At 37.7% G+C, this 23,752-nt stretch overlaps 2 protein-coding genes across 3 annotated transcripts in view; both read left to right on the top strand.

The window, feature by feature from the left end:
- myo15aa (myosin XVAa) overlaps positions 1-12,069 on the top strand; it is a 39,299-nt gene extending 27,230 nt beyond the window's left edge. Inside the window, exons 41-65 of the mRNA XM_079827293.1 lie at positions 34-184; positions 271-386; positions 489-548; positions 1,224-1,299; positions 1,386-1,501; positions 1,811-1,929; positions 2,009-2,150; positions 2,239-2,350; positions 4,114-4,188; positions 4,461-4,666; positions 4,756-4,898; positions 5,004-5,076; positions 5,527-5,599; positions 5,701-5,774; positions 5,893-5,975; positions 6,077-6,207; positions 6,289-6,383; positions 6,469-6,546; positions 6,645-6,741; positions 7,330-7,490; positions 7,635-7,768; positions 7,864-7,997; positions 8,088-8,221; positions 11,306-11,446; positions 11,571-12,069. Coding sequence (XP_079683419.1) covers positions 34-184; positions 271-386; positions 489-548; positions 1,224-1,299; positions 1,386-1,501; positions 1,811-1,929; positions 2,009-2,150; positions 2,239-2,350; positions 4,114-4,188; positions 4,461-4,666; positions 4,756-4,898; positions 5,004-5,076; positions 5,527-5,599; positions 5,701-5,774; positions 5,893-5,975; positions 6,077-6,207; positions 6,289-6,383; positions 6,469-6,546; positions 6,645-6,741; positions 7,330-7,490; positions 7,635-7,768; positions 7,864-7,997; positions 8,088-8,221; positions 11,306-11,446; positions 11,571-11,672 — 2,826 coding nt within the window. The 3' untranslated portion in view covers positions 11,673-12,069. The remainder of the gene's footprint in view (positions 1-33; positions 185-270; positions 387-488; positions 549-1,223; positions 1,300-1,385; positions 1,502-1,810; positions 1,930-2,008; positions 2,151-2,238; positions 2,351-4,113; positions 4,189-4,460; positions 4,667-4,755; positions 4,899-5,003; positions 5,077-5,526; positions 5,600-5,700; positions 5,775-5,892; positions 5,976-6,076; positions 6,208-6,288; positions 6,384-6,468; positions 6,547-6,644; positions 6,742-7,329; positions 7,491-7,634; positions 7,769-7,863; positions 7,998-8,087; positions 8,222-11,305; positions 11,447-11,570) is intronic.
- Positions 12,070-12,381: 312 nt separating this feature from the next.
- The window catches only part of llgl1 (LLGL scribble cell polarity complex component 1), a 43,611-nt gene continuing 32,240 nt past the window's right edge, over positions 12,382-23,752 (top strand). The window contains exons 1-2 of one of the 2 annotated variants that reach the window (XM_079823833.1): positions 12,382-12,662; positions 14,211-14,308. In XM_079823833.1, the coding sequence (XP_079679959.1) occupies positions 12,582-12,662; positions 14,211-14,308 (179 nt within the window). In that variant the 5' untranslated portion in view covers positions 12,382-12,581. The remainder of the gene's footprint in view (positions 12,663-14,210; positions 14,309-23,752) is intronic. The other variant, XM_079823832.1, reaches the window with a different exon arrangement.

Raw genomic sequence — 23,752 nt, 5'->3', positions numbered from 1 at the left:
AATGCTGGATGTGTTCATGTCCCACCTGACCAGCGAAAGAAAACCTACACTCCAGTTTCACCTTCATCATCTGCCAAGGAGTTTGATTATGATGGTGGGGCACTAAAACCAGCAAAAAGCATAAAGATGAAACGATCACCTCCTGTGCCAGCTGTTAGTCAGAGATTCCCGGCTCCTGCTCCTGGTAAACTCATCTCATCTGTCATTTCATTTCGAAATAGAGACCATATTAGCATGGCTATAACGTCACTTTGGTGTGTCACATTACAGTATCTAGAGAACTTCCAGTAGAAGAGGAGAACGTTCAGACTCAACTGCACAAGAGGAGCAGTGAAGAGCATTACACCTACACCAATGTACCATGGAAAATCTACCTGAGGAAAGAGGCTAGTGTCATTTGTTTTGGATTGGGTCAATGGGACACAGTGCCGTTGCTCTAAAATATGGAAATGATTATGAAACATTAAATTGCTGTTATGTGTTTTTAGGTTTTTTATCCGAAAGACAGCTTCAACCACCCGCTGATACTAGACCTATTGTTTAAGCAGGTTTGGATTTATTTTTTTTCTTTCTGTTAACTTTAGTTTTAGGGCTGTCAATCATTTAAAGTTTTAATTGTGTTGTATCTCATCTTTTGTTTTATTTAACACATTCATGCATTCAGTTCCTAAAAAATGAAACAACAGGGTTAGGGTTAATGAAACTTGTGGTGTAAAATTATGCAACAATGTCTCACACACACACACACACACACACACGCACGCACGCACGCACGCACGCACGCACGCACGCACACACACACACACACACACACACACACACACACACACACACACACACAAACATTATTCTATATTTCTTAAACAATAAATGAAAACACTGAACAATAGTTCAATAATATAAACTTTACAACCACAAGTTTTACATTTTAAAATGTAAGTTAGTGTCACACAATCCTTCAGAAATCATTCTAATATGCTGATTTGGCGCTCGAAACAATTTTCTTATTATTATCAATGTTGAAAACAGTTGTTTAATATTTTTGTGGAAACTGTAATAATTTTTTTTTCAGGATTCTTTAATGAATAGAAAGCTCAAAAGAACAGTTTTTATTTGAAATATTAATCTTTTGTAGCAAATCTTAATGACCCCAAACCTTTATAGTGTATTCATTTGTGATTTTTTAAAACATTTATTGACAGTAATTATAATGAAACTTTCAGATTGTGCATGACACATTCTCAGAGGCTTGCATTCGCATTACAACAGAAGAAAGGCAGAAGATGAAATCCATTTTTGGTATGATTTATGTTTCACTTTCATATGCATTATCCTCTTGTGGTATGTGAACTCTCTCTGAAATTTTGTCTTCTGTATTGTGACAGCGGAGCACAACGTTGACTTCAATGCCACAATCCAGGATGAGAATGCGAAGAAGAAGATTGTGGTTGCTGCAAGAGACACCTGGGAGATCTACTTCTCACGCCTCTTCCCAGCATCTGTAAGGAAACTCTCTCAAATTATCCCTGGTAAAAAGACCTGCATAGAGGATGGTCTATGTTGGTCAGTGCTGGTGGCTCAGAGGAACTCTGATAATGTGCTGCAGGACTAGCCTATAGAGTAAACACTGTACCAGTCTATTTAAATGTTTAGCAAACTTGCAATGAGATGGGCTGCAATCAGCTTGTGCCATTGCTTGCAGATTGCATGTAAAGGACAGATTAGCATGCGCCAGCTAGAGTTTATGACTGAACTAGATATTTTAAACCATGCCTAAGTGAGAAAATCGACCTGTTGTTGTCCTGAACAGGGCAGTGTTGGCACAGGGGTCCAGGTGCTGTCTGTATCTCATAGAGGGATCAAGCTTTTAAAAATGGTCAGGAGCAGTGCGGTGGCCCCAGACTACTTCAGAGTTCTACGACCCTACAGGTACCAGTTGCTGAGGCTTTAAATGTCAATTAATGAGACCACCATCATAAATATTCCTTGTTGTGATCACCTCTTACAGCTATACAGACATCATGTTCGTCACCATTCCTTCCAAAAACATGCTGGAGTTCAACCTCACCAATGAGAAACTGATTCTGTTCTCTGCCAAAGCTCCTCAGGTTAAAACCATGATTGATTACTTTATCACAGAGCTGAAAAAGGTCAGTTTCCATCATACATTGATTCACTTCGGGGATGATTGGCTGTGGTGCTGTGCGTTAATTGTGCTCTCTCCCTCTCTCGCTCTAGGACTCAGACTATGTAGTTGCTGTGCGTAATTACATTACTGATGACAGAGCGCTGCTGAGTTTCCACAAGGGAGACATCATTCGCTTGCAGAAAATGGAAGGTCTGGATGCAGGTGAGACTGCTTTAAACCAAAAGTGGACCTTACATTACTCTTCATATTTGGGGGGGGGAAAGAGCCTAAAAAATTAGGACAGCAGCTCTGAAATATAACACTTGAAGGTCAATAATGTAATCTGTTAATTTATGTTAAACAATAAGCTGCTTTTTATACATAAAATAACTTATTCCATGATGAACATGTTTTAAAATAATGAATTAACCCTCTGGGGTTCTTCATTTATGGGTCACACTCAGGACCTTCGGGTCAAAAATGACCCGGAGGGCGGGATTAAGATAAAAAAGATTTGAGTAAAATCAATGAAATATATTTTTGTTCAAGAATATTTTTCTTTTCTTTTTTGGTGTTTTGAGATAGTTTTATGATTTATAATGAATATTTATGCAATAATTATGACCCATTTTTCCCATTGAATATAATAAAAAATGTATATCTATATATAATTTTTTTAATTTTTTATTAAAGCTGTATTTCATTTTAGAGTCAAGCCTAGGCCTCATGAAAGCAATTTTTTAAATAAGATCGGTGCCATCCGGTGGACACATTGAGCATTTTTATCACGCAATAGCAAATTTTTACCACTACAGTGGATCTTGCATTTTATAAAAAATTTAAAACATTTGTAGCTTCCTCGGAATGGTCCGAAACTTGGTGACTTTATTGGTACTTGGTATATGAACATCCAAAAAAATTGGGGACAGGATTTGAAAAGTCTAAGTGGTCGTAAAAAAAAATAGTCACACTCAGGACCTTCGGGTCAAAAATGACCCCCATAGGAAATGAATGGGAAATTCGTTTTTTTGTGCATACAATCTACAAATCAGCCAGGATGCAGAAAAAAAGGACTCAACAGTGAAGGGGTGAATCTCTAAAACATCAAGAGTGCAAAACAGACAAAAAAACTCACACACACAGACACACACACACACTTATACACACAAAAACACACGCACACACAAATTAACTCGTGCCATTCCAAAAGCTAATTGTGTTTTTGTGTGTGTGTGAGTTTTTTTTTGTCTGTTTTGCACTCTTGATGTTTTAGAGATTTACCCCTTCACTGTTGAGTCCTTTTTTTTCTGCATCCTGGCTGAATTGTAGATTGTATGCACAAAAAAACTCTGTATTTTCACATTTTTGCCAATTTCCCATTCATTTCCTACGGGGGTCATTTTTCACCCGAAGGTCCTGAGTGTAACAATTTTTTTTACGACCACTTAGACTTTTCAAATCCTGTCCCCAATTTTTTGGGGTGTTCATATACCAAGTACCAATAAAGTCACCAAGTTTCGGACCATTCCGATGAAGCTACGATTTTTTACATTTTTTATTTTTTTAAAATTCGGGTCAGAAATGACTGAAGAGCCCCAGAGGGTTAAATAAACAAAAATATACTTGTATACAAAGATTACTTTGTTATTTATAAACTGGAACATGTATATACTAGATAATTACTAGATTACTTTCATTTTACTAGGTAATTGTTTTTTTTACATACATACATACATACATACATACATACATACATCCTGTTTCAAGTGATTGTCACCTTTATGTTTTATGATGAATTGAATGTGTTGAATGTGAATTTGTACAGAAAAGTAATTTTCTGTACAAAAAAAATCTTAGTGACCCCAAACTTTTGAATGATAGTATAATGATGTAATATAGCTAAATAGTATGCAGAGGGTATACAAGATGATGTAAAAGGGACAATAACTTACCTAAGCCATACTGGCTCTATGGCTGTTTCACAGGCCAGTGTTATGGTTGGATAGTGAAAAAGAAGGTGATTCTCCTGGAGGAGTTAAAAAGAGACACGCCTGATTTTGGTGGGTCATGCGTGGAACCTGCATGGAGTGCTGTTTGGTGTTTTCTTGATGTGCTGTTTTACTTAGTTGCACTTAGCAGTGTCATTGCTGTTGAATTTCTGGTGTGCAGATTCATCTGATTTATGCATCCTTAGTTGCATGTATAGAAACGGTCTTCCTTCTCTTAGCATGATGGTTTCACTGATGCTTTTTATACAGGGACTTCTACTCTTAAAATGTTATACTACCACCACACGCACATTTTCACACACCATGTCTTGTTTCGTGCAAAGGCTGGAAGTTTGGGGCCATTCATGGGCGGTCTGGGGTTTTTCCTATGGAGTTTGTTCAGCCAGTGGCTGCTCCTGACTTCATTAGCATTCCTGTGGACAAGAAAGAAGAACCCAAGAATAAGCAGGGTCGCGTGGCCGCCTCAGCCGCTGTGGCTGTAGCTGTGGGCTCCGCTGCCGCAGCCCACGAACTGGACCGGTCCATTGAGGTATATGTGCTTCACTGGCCATGTAGCCTGAAATAATGATTTATATGTATCCCTCTGAGAACCGTTGTGTCACTGCATCTCACCTCTAGGTGGCGTCTCCTGTCAGTGAGTATGCGGAGGCCTACACCGACAGTGCTGATATGGACATCGATGAGAGAATCTTGCAGGACAGCCAATACAACATGGTGGAGTTTGCCAAGAAATATTTCAGAGGGGCCCAGAGACAAAACGGGTCTGTTGATTACATCATGGGGCATTGCGAGCTCAAGTTCTCACAGTTGCATAGCTGAATTCAGAAAAATTAATAGATGCACTGAGCTATGTTTGTATTTTGCAGTGATTCATATAAGAAAAAGTCAAAGAAAACAAAGGATTCCAGGGAACCATCAGAAATGGTGAAATTTTCCAAGGTACAGAATACATACCATACCATCAATTTCTAAACATTGATTTTTAAAACAAAGAATATAGTTAATTTAGAATTAGTATACTGTCATGATTTACCCACCATGCTATTATAATGAACAGAGGCTTTTAAGCTGTAAAAACCATAAAAGTATCATAAAAGTAGCCCATACATCTTGTGCACTATAAACCAAGTCTACTGAAGTCATACGATAGCTTTGTGTGAGGTATAATTGAATTAGATATTCACTAAAATTGGATCATTCAATGAAAACTACCATCTCAAATAATGATATTGTACATTGGGACATCTTGGGTGTATATAATCAGTGCACCAGATTACTTTTAACACCTTTTATACTATTTAAATATATCTTTATAATAATAATAAACAAGGTTGGTATATTTTATAAAGCTTTTTAATGCATTTTCTGATTTTTGCTTTGGTTTTATAGTCTCCAATTCAAGAGTCCTTGATCGAGTTCACTGATGAAAACATGAACAGAGTAGCTGCAGAGATTTTTCTTGGTAAGCAGAATGTTACATAACACAAATTGAGTGACCGATATTTTTTATGTCATCAACTAAAGTGTAATGTTTATTTTCTAATAAAAATGATACTCCTTAAGGTATAATGAAATTTATGGGAGACTACCCTATGAAAGGTCAGGCCGAGCAGGACATTGTCAGCACCATCCTAAGGGTATGCAACTCTTTAAATAGCTCAACAAGCCTTTCCATCATGAAATATTAAGATACCAGACAGGAATGTGCTTAATGTTTTCAATGCCACTGTGACATGAGCTCAATCTCTGTTACAGTTGAGTGGCGAATATGGATTAATGAAGGATGAAGCATACTGCCAAGTCCTCAAGCAGATCACTGGGAACACCAGCTCCAAGACGTATATAAGCCTGCTTTTTTTTTTTTTTAATGAGCAAACCATTTAGGACTCATTGTAGTGTGCCAAGTAGAGTAAATGATGATCTTTACTGTGTTTCACAGGGAGAGTTGTCAGAGGGGCTGGAGGCTGCTGTACATCCTCACTGCATACTACAAGTGTTCAGAGGCGCTTAAACCTTACCTGCTTAAATACCTCCAGGATGTCTGTGCAAGTCCCGGGGTGCACTTTCAAGGTATTCCGCTGTTTTACAGCTACACAGGTCAAACCGATTACGTATTGACTGATGAATAGGAATAACACGATACATTGACAGGCATTTCCAAGGCTTGTGAGCAGAACCTAAGGAAGACGTTCCAATATGGTGGACGTGTTGTGCATCCTAATGGGATGGAATTGATAGCTATGCTGGTTAGTTGGATATAAGCAAATTTCAATGCTAATTTCAGTCACATTTTCACCAATCTATGCTTAATCGTGCGCAATCGTTTTCAAGGCTGGAAGGAGCTCCAAACGCCAGTTGTTTCTTCTTCCTGGTGGAATTGAACGCCACCTAAAGATCAAAACCTGCTCAGTAAGTTGCCTCTGTGATATTTATTGCAGCTCGACCAATCAGGATATTCTTTTAGTAGGAAACGTTTGATTTTAATTCACTTTTGTTACTTTTTAAAGGTGGCTCTGGATGCCATTGAAGAGCTGTGCTATGAGATGGGTCTACATAAACTTGAGGCCTTGAATGAATATGCTATATTTGTGGTCACAAACAGAGGTGAGATGACAAAAAGGAAAATAAGTTTAAATAAGTTGCCACTGGTTGTTTTCAGTTGCTGAGATGGTAGTTAGGAAAGGATTATTTTATAAGATGATACAAGTAATACAAGGATCGAAAGCTGTTTTCTCGTACTTAATTTCACTGTATTTTTAATACATTAAACTATATTATTGTCATTGAATGGTTTTGTAATATACTAATAGTGGCTCTTTATAGTGTGCTTTATTAATGAGCTGATATTATATTTAAAATATACAGGGAACACATTAATGAGAAACTTAAAATATACTTCAGCTGTAGTTCTAGTACAGCTTTAAAGTGTATTACAAATACAATTTAAAGAAGTGCAATTAAATTACACTAAATGTACTTAAAGTGGTTCCGTTTTAACAACAATATATTGAAATTACCTTAAAATTGGTCTTAAATACATATAAAATGAAACTTATTATACTTGAAGTTGTTTCAAAATAATACATTTAATACACACTTAGTACATTATAATTCAAATATATTAAGTATGTCAAAATAAGCACAATTTAAGTATATTTCCTTTTCACCTGGGTGTTGTCTCTCTTGCTCCAGGTCAGAATGTCCGGCCTCTAAACAAAAGGGAGTACATCTTGGATATTGCTACAGAGGCTGAACGCGTTGATAGCAACTACAGTCTGTGGTTTCGGAGAGTGATATGGACGCAGCCACTAAAGTTTGACAATGAGCTCGGAGTCACTACGCATTACAATCAGGTACATCAGCCAGTCTGATTCAATTTCCCAGACATTCCTTTCATGTTTTGTGCAAAGTTACAAAGATCTAAGGCATTTGTTCTCGTTTTGATCTAAGTTTTCTCTGTTCAGGCTACTAATCTGATCTTCATTCATATTTTGTAGGTATCCCCTGACTACTTGAAAGGGCTGCTCAATGTTGTCCCACAGGGTAAGGCCAGTGAGCAGCAGCTTCAGCAAGTGTCAAAATTGGCAGCTCTGCAACATCGTGCCAAGGACTCAATCTACCTGCCTTCCATGTAATGCCATTAATCTGACATCACAAGTGTCCCTTAGGTAAATTAAGTTTGACATCTCATTTATACGGTAAGTTTCTCTTGTTCTCTGCCATCAGCCATGAGGTGCAGGAGTGTATTCCCACCCAGCTCTGTGGTCTCCAGCGGCCCCAGCAGTGGTTAAACATGGTGAGCCAGCATATGCAGCAGGTGCAGCCCCTCAGTCCTCATCAGGCCAAAGCACAATTTCTGGGTGAGGTGTTGACTTAGGAGAACAGCCAACGTGGAGGCGTGCAGACATTTATTCAAAAGGCTTATTGTTGTACTTGTATTTCTGTTTCAGGGCTCGTGAGTGCTTTTCCCATGTTTGGCTCGTCATTCTTCTACATACAGAGCAGCAGCAACGGTGCTATCGACACCCCGTGTGTACTGGCTGTCAATCAAAATGGTCTGAACTTTCTAAGCAAAGATACTCATGTAAGTTTAACCCCTTTCCCAATTTCTACTAAAAGCTTGTGTAAAGATACACTATAAATTATAATTGTGTCATAATTAAGACAGCAATATATGTTTGAAATGAATTGAGAGTGAGTAAATAATGAGGTTGGTGAGATATATAAAAATGTTTTTGAAAGAAATCTCTTATTCTCACCAAGGTGACCCTTATTTGATAAAAATACAGCAAAAACAGTAATAATGTTAAAAAAGTTTACAGTTTAAAATGGCCATTTTCTATTTTAATATACTTTAAAATGAAATGTATTCCTGTGATGGCAAAGCTGAATTTTCATCATCGTTACTCCAGTCTTCAGTGTCACATGATCCTTCAGAAATCATTCTGATATGCTGACTTTAAAAAAAACACACATTCAGTCAGGTCCACTTAAAGGGTTAGTTCACCCAAAAATGAAAATTCTGTCATTAATTACTCACCCTCATGTCGTTGGACACCCGTAAGACCTCCGTTCATATTCGGAAGACAAATGAAGATATTTTTGTTGAAAGCTGATGGCTGAGAAAGGCTTCAGATAGGCCTCCATTGGCATTCAGTACATTGACACTTCCAAGATCCATGAAAGGCACTTAAAACGTCGTTACAAAGTCTATCTCACCACAGTGACTCTACAATCATTTTACGATGCGACGACAATAGTTTTTGTGCGCAAAAAAAAATCAAAATAACACCTTTAACCAACTTGTTCTCGACTTCCGTGTATGCCTCCACGACGCATGCGTGAGAATATGACGCAGATCCGGCGTTCGGACATATGACCCAGAAGCGATTTGTTTACGAGCAGAGGAAGACGCGCGTATCTAACCTGTTGGATTCTACATTGATCGTGCTTTAGGTCTCGGCGTAGTGCTCAAAATGGGGTTAAAGTGTGTATTTCATGGATTCCCGAACGCCAGCGCTACGTCATATTCTCACGCATGCGTCGTGGAGGCATACACGGAAGTCGAGAACAAGTTGGTTAAAGGTGTTATTTTGATTTTTTTTTGCGCACAAAAACTATTGTCGTCGCATCGTAAAATGATTGTAGAGCCACTGTGGTGAGATAGACTTTGTAACAACGTTTTAAGTGCCTTTCATGGATCTTGGAAGTGTCAATGTACTGAATGCCAATGGAGGCCTATCTGAAGCCTTTCTCAGCCATCAGCTTTCAACTAAAATATCTTCATTTGTCTTCCGAATATGAACGGAGGTCTTACGGGTGTCCAACGACATGAGGGTGAGTAATTAATGACAGAATTTTCATTTTTGGGTGAACTAACTCTTTAAGTCAAAAACACCATAGACAAACTTTGTCAACTTTTTTATAGGCATGTTTTGCTAAATTTACATTTGGCGATATGGCTCTGTTCTAAATTCCTCATCCTTTTCATGAGCTCTGTGAAAAACCAAGACAAGAAACAGCAGCAGCTTCTGGGGACAACCTCCCATTTTTCAAACTGGGAGGGCAGTGTAAATCCCCCATTGAGAACAGAGCATGCATCAATGACAACAGAATGACATTGATTAAGTTAAACACAGTTTAAGGAGGAGTTGGGGTGGAGGTGGGTTGCAAAGCAGCGAGCGGTGGAATCAGCCAAGCAGGCAGACTGAACTGAAGCTACGCTTAAGTAAGGCAGTTTGAGAGTTGCCAATTGAGTGCATAGGAATCGGATCAGCTGATATGGGCGGACTACGTGGCCTGCCTGAACTAATGCAGAATGCTTGATTTATTATTGATGTTGAAAACAGTGCTGCTTATTTTTTTTGTGGAAATCGTGACCATTTTTTAAAAGAGATCTTTGATAAATAGAACATTTTAATATTTTGTAACATTATAAATGTCTGTACTGTCCCTTTTGATCAATTTAATGCCTCCTTGCTGAATAAAAGTATTCTTTTTTTTTCAAAAGTCTTACTGACCCCAAACTTTTGAATGGCAGTATATCTCTTTAAAGGGTTAGTTCACCCAAAAATGAAAATTCTGTCATTAATTACTCACCCTCATGTCGTTGGACACCCGTAAGACCTCCGTTCATATTCGGAACACAAATGAAGATATTTTTGTTGAAAGCTGATGGCTGAGAAAGGCTTCAGATAGGCCTCCATTGGCATTCAGTACATTTACACTCCCAAGACCCATAAAAGGCACTAAAAACGTCGTTACAAAGTCCATCTCACCACAGTGACTCTACAATAATTTTACGATGCGACGACAATAGTTTTTGTGCGCAAAAAAAAATCAAAATAACACCTTTATCCAACTTGTTCTTGTCTTCCGTGTGTGCCTCCACGACGCATGCGCGAGAATATGACGCAGATCCGGCGTTCGGACATATGACCCAGAAGCGATTTGTTTACAAGCAGAGGAAGACGCGCGTATCTAAGCTGTTGAATTCTACATTGATCGTGCTTTAGGTCTCGGCGTAGTTCTCAAAATCGGGCTAAAGTGTGCATTTCATGGATTCCCGAACCCTGGCGCTATGTCATATTCTCGCGCATGCGTCGTGGAGGCACACACGGAAGACAAGAACAAGTTGGATAAAGGTGTTATTTTGATTTTTTTTTGCGCACAAAAACTATTGTCGTCGCATCGTAAAATTATTGTAGAGTCACTGTGGTGAGATGGACTTTGTAACAACGTTTTTAGTGCCTTTTATGGGTCTTGGGAGTGTAAATGTACTGAATGCCAATGGAGGCCTATCTGAAGCCTTTCTCAGCCATCAGCTTTCAACAAAAATATCTTCATTTGTGTTCCGAATATGAACGGAGGTCTTACGGGTGTCGAACGACATGAGGGTGAGTAATTAATGACAGAATTTTCATTTTTGGGTGAACTAACCCTTTAAGGCTCCTACTTTTTTCTGTATGTTAGTAAATATGATACATGTGGTATATATGTATCAATTTATGCAAAAGTATGCAATTATTCTGGGATTTGAATATGTAATCTGCTTTGGCACTGCTGAAGTGTACATTACCCCATATTTGCAAATGTACTGCATTTCCCCCCAAGATATTATATAACACGGTCATGTATAGACTTCACAGCTGTTTTCAATGTTCCTCAGGAGCCAATGGTGAAGTTCCCGCTAAAGGAGGTCCAGTCCACCCGTACACAGAGGCCCACAGCTGGCTCCTGTTACCCGTACGTGGAGATAATGCTGGGTGACCTAATGTCTCAACGCATTACACAGTTACAGCTGGAGCAGGTATGGACTTTGGTCTAAAAAAGAGTCATATCTGGTCATTTTTAAGTTGTGTTGTTAGTCTGAGTTGATCATTTTCACTGGGCCAGTGTGGGGGCGGAGCTTATTACTGTGTTTGATTTTACAGAGTCTTGAGCTGTGTCGTGTCATCGCCATGCATGTGGAGAACCTGCTAACAGTACGAGAGAAGAGACTTACTCTGCCGCCCAGTGAAATCACTCTGCTCTAGAACTCCTTCTCACAGATGTTATGCATTATACTTTTATGGAAATAATTGCAATCAGACACTATTAAACTCCTACACGTCCAAAGCCACCTGTCCTTATTGATAGTGCAATATGTCTGGTTGCAATTTCAAAACCAAGCTCCAGGATTAGCTTGCTATTCACAATAATTTGCATGCTTTCAGTTATGTTGAAAATATGCTCCCATCATTTATTTCTATAGTATATTTCTACCTCTAGTTCTGGACACATTTTTATATGAGAGAGAAAAAAGTTGCACTACTTGAAACTGATATGTTTTAAATCAATGTTTGCATTTATGTGTCATTGTTAAATTCTCTATGTGGACAGGAAATGCACTATTTGTATGTTTATGTAGGTTTATTATGAAGTCTTTATTCTAAATAAAAAAAATCACAGATGTACTGTTTCTCCCAATTTTTTATGATTTAATTACACTGAATGCACATTGAATATTAACATCATGCTGTTAAATGTTTGTAAAAAAGTAAACAATGGAAAATAATGTCATTAAAAGTTTTAACTGACTGCTATTTTCGTGTACTGTAATTAAATTGATGCTAGGCAATTCAAACGTGTGAATAAATCAAGTTAATCCAGCGGAGTCCCGATCCGTGTTTTCCACACGTACACTGGCGGTGGGCGTGGCTTGGTGAATTGGTCACAGATTCGTGCCTCTGATTGGCTCGCCTAAGACGTGGTTCCTGTGAACTTGCCCTGTGGTCAAACTGCATAAACACACAGCTGAAACTTGCACGGTTTGAGGAGTGGATACAAAAGAAACTGGAGCTTGCATGAAGGATCACATTGTTTCTCTGCACCGATTCACGCCTAACGGAATTTCTATCATTTTGAGACGGTGCGGGCTGTGGTATCTCTGATTAGGCTTCAGGATGATGAAGTTTAGGTTCAGACGGCAGGGAAATGACCCTCATCGTGAAAAAATCAAGCAGGATCTGTTTGCATTCAATAAGGTATGTGCGGGATACATAGCGTTGGGTCTCCTGCCTCTCGAGCTTGCATGCGGTTTCGGGTTGCACTGAAATCGACTGTTATTTACATTTAATTCAAGCAAATATATTCATAATTACATGCACTGTTTGAATGTTGTTTTTATTAACATGCGTCTGTTAACAGCGATGTTTTCCAACTATCAGGGCCAGATATAAAGGCTAAGTATCAACAATATAAGCGCATGAAAGTTGTTTGAAACCATTAGTACTTTAAATATAGCAAGCTTTTCTTCTTGTTAGTGCACAGTTAGACTTTTATATATCTTTACAAGAATGAAATATGTGTTGTGTTTGATATCCATCTTCATCAGTGGATCTCAATAAAACGAGATCAGGGCGCGTTGACCTCAAAAGTTTACTCATGTTTGGATCTTCAGATGCTACAAACGGCGTACTTTATTTTTTCCCTACTAATTTCAGTTCCAGAACATGCAGTTTCTGTCATGCAGTGTTTTACTTCATTTTGTTATGATTAAAAAAAAAAAAAAAAACTTTTTATTTACTTATTTGCATGCAAGTATAGCATATATATATATATATATATATATATAAGGGCTAAATATTTCCATTTAGTTTCATATTTTATTAAATTAAAAATAATGTTTGTTACTGAGCCTTGGGTGTATAGTGGTGCTGGCAGCAGCAGGGTGATAGTAAGGATTTGTAGAGCTCTTTGTAATGAGGCTGCTCTTAAATCATAATGAACATGTTACTGCTCCCCTGCCAGAAACACAGAAAAGGTTTGATTGTAGGCTCTTTACTGATGACCAAACTCTGGCAGCATTTCTAGCCCTCCTCCTCATTGTAAAACACTGCAGGAGGACATGATAAATACTTTTTTTTTTTCTTCACGTTTTTAGGTTAGTCCTCAGTTTCTTAATTTCTCAAATGCTGCTGATGACATTTATCCACAGATGGTTTAGGAAAAACAGAGCGGTGATGTGGAAGTAAGGTGTTTGTGTGTCATGCTGATTAAGCGTCATGACACTGTGTGTAATGTTACAGGAAGGTCCTGTTATTTACCATGTCACACTTTGTCAACCTGCGAAAAAAGATCTGCGTCCTTCGGCCATGTCACACTTTGCCAACCTGCGAAAAAATATCTGCGTCCTTCGGCCAACTTCAAGCCTTGTTTGGCTTAAATCCCTGCCTTCTGTATTTAAAGTGACGTTTTTTGCCCCAAAACACTTTTCTGCAAATCATTTTTGATAGCTTGTGTGAAGATGAATTTGACATTGCCTGTCAAATCTACTAGGTTTCCTTCCTTACTATTTCTGGTTCTTTATTTTCCTCATTTTCTTTTTTTGTAAAAACAAGGAAATCCCCTTCCTGTCAGGGTCGCACTTCTGCATTGTTGATCGTAGCATCAGGGCTCATTAGAGGTCAATGAAGTATGACTTGGTTTCTTTTTTAACCTGATCTGATCCTTAATCTGATGTACATTACGTGTGAGTTTTAGTCTTGAATGTGAGATGTTTTTTTCTCTCTCTCTTTTCTTTTTTTACTCAGACAGTTGAACATGGATTCCCAAACCAGCCAAGTGCTTTGGCCTATGATCCCAAACTGCAGCTTATGGCCATTGGAACTAAATCCGGGGCCATCAAAATGTATCCTTTTCTGAGTGCTTTACTAAAATGGAATTGATGATAAAGGAACCATTTTTTTATGTTAATGTACACTACCATTCAAAAGTTTGAGGTGAATAAGATTACATAAAAAAAATAAAAAATTTTATTCAGCAAGGATGCATTAAATTAAACAAAAATGGAAAGTAAATATTTTCACATTGTTACAAAAAATATTTCAAGAAATTGTTGCGCAGAACTTTCTATTCATCAAAGTATCCTGGTAAACAATTGGTCTCATTCACTAAGCATGCGTATGCACACATTTCAAGGTGAAATCTGTGTACAAACAATTGCACAAACAGATGATTCACTAAACTTTTGTACTAAAATGTATTCTAAATTTATGCAAAAAAATAGGCACAACTGAAACCCTACCCAAAAAGCACTTGCACTGTGCAGCCTTATGATCGTGTTAAAAAGTTATATCTCATCTTCTCGTGAATATAATTAGCATATATTGTTATTTTATTAGGCCTAAATTATATGATATTTTATTGATGAAATATATTTAAGATTAAATTCAATTGTATTATTTATTATATATATATATATATATAAGATTAAATTCAATATTATATTTCATCATAGTGAAAGAAACCTGCGTTATATACATCAGCTGCGAGGTATCTGAAGAACACAGATTTAAGCGTATGTACAGCTTGCTAATCAGAGGTCGGTATAAAATGTGTTTGTTGTGTTTGAACTGGTTTTGAGAATATACACCCTTGGCATTGCTCGAGGATCTGGTGAGCGTGTCTGCAGAAAGCGATGAAAAGTTGTGTGGAAAGCCCTTTAGAATACTCCAAATTCACTAACATTAGAACAAGGTTAAGAACAAATTAATGTGTGTACATGTGTTGTGAATTGAGTGGAAATGTTTCTCCTGTGCCCAGACTGCCCACAATTTCAAAATAATCCACAGCGCGCAGTCATTAGTGAATGAGACCCTATGTATGTTTTCACAAAAATATTAAGCAGCACAACTTTTTTTCCCATGTAGACTAGGGATGCACCGATATGAGAATTTTGGCCGATATAACCAATAATTCGATGAAGCCGATAAATCTAAATCTGCGTTTTTACATAATTTTTGAAAGCCTGATTACAAAAACAAGTCTCACCATTAAAAGCTATGTTCCAAGCACCATTATAATGTTCTTATTATAATTTTATGTAGCCTATATGACAGACTTGCGTTGCATGTTGAACTCAACCGTATTTTCCTTTTTGTGATTTCAATCATATTTCAAGCAATTCAAAACCATCTTGGCGAATGGTGGGTATCTGAAGTATCTCCGCTGCAGGAAATAATCCATTATTTATCAGCGTTAATATAATGACCTAATTTTCTTGTTAAGCCGATAATGTAAAAAATTACATATATTGGCCAATAATGATATGGTGGCCTATTTAAAGGTGGGGTAAGTGGTATTTCAAAACTGCTTTAGAAAAGTGTCTCAGGCCGAGTACCAACGTACAAACGTATAGCCAATCAGCAGTAAGGGGCGTGTCTACTAATGGCATGTCTATAAAAGACACGACCCAGGACGGACATTAGCCGAGCGACGACAGAAAGAGAGATGGCAGATAAAAAAACAAATGTGGAAATATCGGATCAGCTTTCCAGCGCTGGAGAGAACTCAAGGAGTGAAGGCCGAGGTTGCTTCATTTCTTTTTGATAGGCGAGTACATTTGTTAAAGTAAAGATTTTGTTTCACAGAACTAATATATGCTGGCTTTTGCTTGAATATGCTCAGTGTCATGTTTGCTTGCTTGTCCATTTGCGATCATATTGTCGTTCACTTCAGCTATGATAATTAACCATTCATTTCCACACCGTATAAGCCTGGAGCGTCTAAACCTCCTCCACTGTGTGTTTCAAGTGTCAGCTCTCAAAATGTGTCCGAAAAGTAAGATAATATACTCCTAATATATATTTGTTTCCTTTGGTTCCTCTTTTCGTGATTGATATAACCCTCTAATATTGTCATAATTGTAATATGTTTGTTAGTTGGACTGTCTTGCTCGTGCTATCGAGCTGTTCATGAGAACTGTTTGGGATGTAAGCGATGACTTTTTCCACTGAACATTTGACCTGGATTACCATAGTAACACACAATGCTTTCACTTATTGATGACATCACACCCTTGGCCGGCTGGCACAGCAGATTCCGCCATAGTCGTTGCCTGGGTTACGTATGTGTGGGGCGGAGCTATCAAAATAGGGGCGTGTTTGTTTTGGTGATTTGAAATCAACATCGGTTAATAGAAAGCTCTTACCCCACCTTTAATGTGCATCCCTAATGTAGACATAAGTTTATGTAGATTGCTGGGATTCTCTGTTAACTCCATGATCTGAATCTCGGATGCTCGGACAGTGGAGATATTTGTATTTGTAATGGGATCCAAACTTTTGTGAGAACCATTGACATTTAACATTTACAGGGTTATTGAACACCGTCTTCTTCAATGTTATAGTATTAAACTCTTTGCATCTTTGCTGATACTTGTCTAAACTCTCAAAATCTTTCTCAACATTTTATGAAATGTACTATTTATCTCAATCGATGACACAATGGAGCGAGGGACCGTCCTAGTTTATGGTTCACTGATTGTGATTAATTACTCTGGATGTATGGGTCTGTTGTGTTGAAGACTTGAGTCATCTGCCTATGTACACAGTGCGACTCGGTACATGTTGTGCTAGCCATATCAAACTTGGTACTTTAAAAACAAACTGTTCTAAATGATCATAATTATAGTTGACACTGTCCAGGCCTGAGTGTCCAGTGGGTTGAAGGAATGTTTAGGAGGGTATTATCAGAATAAAGTGTTTGGAGACTCCTCTGGTAAGCTGTCATTATCTAGTCGTCTTGGACTGGACGAGTCAAACAGCCAAAACATCATAGAAGTAATATATCCAACATTCTTTCACAGTAATGCTTGCTTTTTCTCCTGAGATGGAAGCTGAGATACGGGCAGGATCAGGGATATTGTGATTGTGATGGTACAGTGCAGGTCTTTGAGCATTTGGAGGCTGGTAGTGTCAGGCACAGCCCAGCTGAGAGACGCCCAGTCTGCAGCCTTGATTCACTCGGTGGGGAGGGTGGTAGCTGTGGACAGCCTGATCTGACAACCTGCCACTCACCAGATCTGAGCAAATATCTGTCAGCTCTTAGAAGCTAATGCCTCATCCGTCAGACAAGAAGACTCAGGATGGAGAGAAGACAGAGACTGGTTGGGTGTAAATAAAGGGTTGAGTAATGAGAGATTTGGCTTTGAAGGCATTTTATTGGCTGTTGAAGGGTGTGTGATGAGAGATCAAAGTTTGGTTTACCCATTCTGAATCCATTCTTATTAAAACGGAATGTTTTTGAATAACATTTGTAGTATATCATTAGTTTAGTGTTGGTCAGTTTCTCTGCTGTTTTTTTCCTGCACTAAAGGGATAGTTCACCCAAAAATTAAAATTAGCCCATTATTAACTCACCGTCAAGTCATCCTAGGTGTATTTGACATTCTTCTGTCAGACGAATCAAATCTGAGTTATATTACAAAAGTCCAGGCTCTTCCCAGCTTAATAATGGCAGTGACTATTGCTCTGTTTTTGATGTCCATAAAAAATGCATCTGTCCGTCAAATAACGTGCTCCATGCGGCTCTGGGGGGGTTAATAAAGGCCTTCTGAAGCGAATCGATGCATTTGTGTAAGAAAAATATCCATATTTAAAACTTTATAAAGTAAAGTTCCAGCCAATCAAGTGTTGAAAGTGCCTTCTCGCAATTCAAGATGCGTACGTGACGTCTGACAAGCGTACCTGGTAACGGAGGCCTTTCATCGGCAGAGGCACTTTCAACACTTTTTCCATAAAGTGAATACGGAAGGCGATTGGCCGAAACTTTACTTTATAAAGTTGTAAATATGGTTATTTTTCTTACACGAACGCATCGATGCACTTCAGAAGGCCTTTATTAACCCCCCAGAGCTGTGTGGAGCACGTTATTTGACGGACAGATGCAATTTTTATGGACTTCAAAAACAGAGCAAATATTACTGCCATTATAAAGCTTGGAAAAGCCAAGACTTTTTTAATATAACTCCGATTTTATTCGTCTGAAAGAAGAATGTCATATACACCTAGGATGACTTGAGGGTGAATAAATCATGGGCTAATTTTCATTTTTGGGTGAACTATCCCTTTTTGAGAGTTTTGAAAGTTCTTTTCAATGTAGACTTGGGATTTTCCTTTTTTATTTTTTTTTTTACAAGAAGAGAAAAAAAAACGAAAACGACTTGGCGTCACTATTTTATGTGCTGAATTCTGCGGAATGGATGCTAAAGTATAATCAAATTAGCCAAAACATGTAATAAACCAGTTTTTTTTTTATTATATAGGACCCAGCTAGAGAGCATGATCAATCTCAAGACCCGTAAATGGTTTCTAGTGAAATATGAGTGGAAAAATGCATTTCTTCATAGTTAACTTTTTTTTAAAAACTTGATTCCCAACCCCCCCTTGTCATTATATTAGGTAGTAGACCTATTTATCAACTTCATTGCATTATTATATTATTTGCATTTATTTTACATAACATTTACTAAATTAGAAATAAATTATATGAAAAAATAATTTGAACTTGATAAAAATAAATCTGTAAAATAAACATGCTATACTGTAATGATATAATAATATTTTTCACAAATAAAGTGGTTTAAAAAAAGTGTGTGTGTGTGTGTGTGTGTGTGTGTGTATATATACACACACACACACACACCCACACATATAATTTATTTTATCGGTCTTGGCGATATATCCGTTGACTGCTAATAAATACATAAGTTATGCTAACTAACAAACTTGTTAAAGGGTTAGTTCACCCAAAAATGATTTTTTTTTATGTATCATTAATTACTCACCCTCATGTTATTCCTGTAAGACTTTGCATGTCCCATAATTTAAAAACTGCTGTTAGAAACATGAATGCAATGGATGGGGGATGTGTACAACATTGTGAAATGGAGGAAAATCTAATGTGGAAATCTACACGTTTAGATCCTATGTCGGCCGCTTTTAGTTCATTAAGCACAGTGTAGACCCAGTGATTCCAAACTCTCATCCTATAGGACTTGGGCTGAATCAATAGCCATAATCTGTTGGATGAGAAAACTAGCTAGATCTTCATGAACAATTTATTTAGTGAATACAGAATACAATCCAGCACAGAATTTTATCAGTTCCTGGGGAGTTATTTGATTAAGCTGTCATTGCTTTCTTCATTAGTTAGGCAGAAACTGGAACGCTGCTGTGGTTTGATAAGCTCCATTTTATCTGGATTGGTTCCAGCTCCAGATGTGTGGTTTGCACATCAAAGGCTAGATTGCTGTGATGTGCATAGCTCTACAGCTCCGGTCATCCTGATGTCAGACGCCAGAACGGCCCAGTCTGAAGCGTGTCTGATCAAGGAGGCTGTCATCAGAGTTTGTCCACTTCATCCTGTGCAAAGCTGTTAACAGAAGCTTTGATATACTCATTTATTATGTGACAAAGCCATTAACCATACCAGTGAAAAAAGCTATTTTAAACTTCTCAAGTTCTTTTTTTTTCTCTCTCTCTGATGACAGAATTATTCCTCCTATTGGATTTTAATAGACTGCTGCAGGGATGATGTATTTTTGTTGGCCAAAACCCAAAAACAAATGAGCATTTTAGCAGTAATAAGTAATGCCCCACTCGTGATTTTATTAGGCTTTTACCTGACTTGAAAAAGGCAGTTGCTAACAAGTGACTAAATGGGACAGAGGTTGTCAGAGACATTAAAATTTACCTACTCTCTAGTCCATTTTCACAGCATCTTTGTGTTATCTCACTCTTATGCGCTATTCGAGCTCAAACTTTAAGGGAAAATGTTTTTAAATAAAGAGAGTTGTCTTAATCTTAGAGATGATGTTGAAGTCATGCGACAGTGGTGGAGTGTTTATTCCTTTTTGAAGATTGTCATGAGGAATAAAACATGTAAGAATCAAGCTTTTGTTATTTTGTGCAATCCAAAAGCCAATGGAAAATCCTATTGAGTTTTTGTCAAGGGAACAAGGGAGGCGGTAACTTCTTGGTTGGCCTACACAATACGTCATCGTTGCAACATTTCATCCGGACAGATATTAGGAATTCCACTCCCCAAACCTACGAATGGCTTACCGCTCCGCCAAACAATGGAAGACAGGGCAGGAAAATGTCTAACTATTAATTATTTGTTTGCCATTATTGGTACAGAAATTTCAAACCTTTAAAATAGTGTTTTTTTTATGAGCCAATCATTTTGATTCTCTGAAGGCTTGTTTAGATTAGATGTATACAGTTGCCTTTTGTTTTTTGGCCTCGTTTTACTGAGCATTCAATGTAATTTGAGCTTGTCTGATCATAAATGTGTCTCTGCTACAACCACAAATTGAGGTGCAGGGGTTTGGACTATATTTTAAAGCTAAAGGGGAGGACAGACGAGGGGTAAGAGCGGAAAGTAATGGTACTGCTGGGACAGAGGCGCTGTTGGAAGTGCCGGATTCACTCCTAAAGAATGCATGTGGCTGTGCCCGAAGTTCACCCTCTGCTGTAGGAGGACATTCCTCTGCACTATTGTTGCTAGTCCTTGTCCTAAAGACATCTTTTGAAATGGTTTCCCGGGCCACTGCTGGAACAGGCTGGTAATCAGGATGTGCCTCAGATTTTTGTAGCGACAGCTTCCATGATTGACAGTGTCTGGCAGGCTGAGCTATGTAACGATCAGAAAGGCTGCTTCTGTTGTTGATTATGACTGCTGAAATGAGGTGCTGTCCCCAAAATGAATTTTGTCATTATTACCATTAGTATCATCACCTTAGAGCTCATAACCTAATCAAACAGGCAGCACTTATACTCTATCATAGCGTTTCTCAACGGGGGCATTCGGAAGCAATATCTTTGAAACGGGCGTTGAGCTGTTTAAGCTGTCCTTGTTTAAGGCACGTATATGCCAGAGATTTACAAGATTAAACTTGATTATACATGTAAAAGAAAATGGTTTGCAACATTCTAACACAGTGTCTACACCGTAGGTTCTTGTTATTTGTTCGTGTTTTCCGGTTGGAAAAATTTATATAAATGCTGATTGGCTGCAGTTTGTGATAACCTACGTAATCAAAGTTTCAATGCCAAATTTCTAAAGCGTTTAACACTCATAGATATAATTACTATTCACATGCTTTTTTTGCTCATTGGGAAATGATATTTTAACTATCCAGTCAAATCATAGGTTTTTATGTGGCATTCAAAGATGTGCTTTTTAAATAATAATAATAATAAAAAAACCTATAACTTTTTTTTATATATATATAGTCTCTTATGCTGACCACGACTCAAATACAGTAAAAGTAATATTAAGAAATATCACTACAATTAAAACAAACTGTTTTAAATTAAACTTTTTTACTTTAGTCTTCAGTGTCATAAGATCAGTCTTTAGTCTTCAGTGTCATAAGAATTTTTATTATTATAAGCAAAAATGCTTCTTATAGAAATGTGGAATGTGTGGAGGTGTTTTTTTTTATTTATTTTTTATCAGGATTTTTTGATTGAATAGAAAGATTGAAATATAAGTCCGAAATGGACAATATCAATTATTTCACCTATGGAAGTCGCACACAAACTTACTAACATCCAAAAAACAATATTTGAAATGGGCTTGTGACTTGAAGATGTATATGAATGAATATATTCTTCCAAAACATATTTTCTAAAACTAAGGAATAACTATGGTTAATTTTCACTGAAAACCAATTAAAACATTTACCAAAAATGTAGAGGTAAAATCACAGTATAGTAAAACCGCTTTTCAGTGAAGGCTAAACAAACTCAAAACTCTTCTGTAAACTTTCCATATTGGATATAATCTCGGTTTTCTAACAAGTCTCTTTAACCTTTAAGTCTCTGTCCGATAGAAATTCAAACACACCTCAACATCGCCAAAGTCTATATCAGTGTTTATCACCACCAACAATATGCTTAAACTTTGTAAATCAAATGATTACACTTATTGTTGAATCAATTTATTAATGGATCCTTGCTGAATGAAAGTATCTGTTTATTTTAAAAAATAAGATTTGTACTGGCCCCAAACATTTAAATGGTAGTGTATATAATAACAGGCATATAATAAAGTATACTATTTATTTATATTGATTATTTAATGTGGGGCGGTAAGGGTCCTAGTTAATTGGGAGGGGGGCGCTGGCCCAAAAAGGTTGTACCGTATACACAAGAATTGAAAAGACTTCTGTTTCATGCCGGATTTAAAGTGCAGTTATTCTCCGTTATTAAAGAATTTGAGTATAACACTTATAACACTCGGCACACAATGCGCAACACTTCCACAAAATATTTCTTGCTAGATCTTGAAAATGTCAGTCATCTTTTTTATTGTTGGTTATCTCAATCAGACGCAGCTTTGCATGAATGGATCTGTATGCATAGAGTCTTATCCTAGTGTGCCATCTATCCGTTTTCTTCTCCCAGCGGCATTGCTGCAGCTCTCTGATCTGAGCCAGGAAGCTTGCATCTATGCCACTGCAAACACTCAAACATTTGTCTGGTCTGGAGGCATAGACTTATCACAACTTTTAGATTGGCAGCTTGCCTCATGAACAACTGATACTCTCACGTTTCACATTCCCACAGGGATGTCCTCTCTTCTTATTGAACACAGCTGAGGAAACACACGGAAGCCTCTTCATTGGTTCATTCATAACTTTTCTGTTTTGCTTGAGCTGTTTCTTCCTGATGGTTTTTCGATGATGCTGCTGAAGGAAATTTAAAAGTCTCTTTGCATATCTTTTCTCATGTGTCTCAGCCTAAAGCCATTAGTATTCTGTTGTGAACCTCATGGACACACACAGGGAGCTCAAAATCAGTCCCCTTCCCCCCTGTAGTGCAGTTCTGTGGCCGGTAAGCAATCTATAGACCTTTTTAGAAACTCGAATAGTGAAGACTCATTGAAATCTGTTTTATGTTCATTGCTGCCAACCCCTCCACTTAAAGGGCCACAGTTTAATTACAAATTGTGGCAAGTTACTGGACGGGAAAGGGTTTGCTTGTGGCTTCTTTATAATGACCTTAGTCTGGTTTGGAAATAAGCAGAACAGACGCAGGAATCTCCTTCCACTTTGTCTAATCGGTGGTGACATGAACTGAAAATGACCATGCACTATGGGTAAAACAAAGTTCACGGTTCATTCTTGGTTACTGAAACAGCAGTTTCTAGAAATGCTTACAAAGCCAAAGTTCAGCTGGAGCTGCTGTATGTCAAAAGTTTCGTCACTTGCCTTTAAATTTTTTTTTTTACTAGATGGTTTACAGGAAAGAATCTAAAAGTGCATTTATATGCATCTCAAATC

Source organism: Gobio gobio (genome assembly GCF_949357685.1).
Source record: "Gobio gobio genome assembly, chromosome: 1".
Lineage (NCBI taxonomy): Eukaryota > Metazoa > Chordata > Actinopteri > Cypriniformes > Gobionidae > Gobio > Gobio gobio.
The sequence above is the reverse complement of the archived record's forward strand: the minus strand, read 5'-3'. Positions and strand labels throughout refer to the sequence as shown.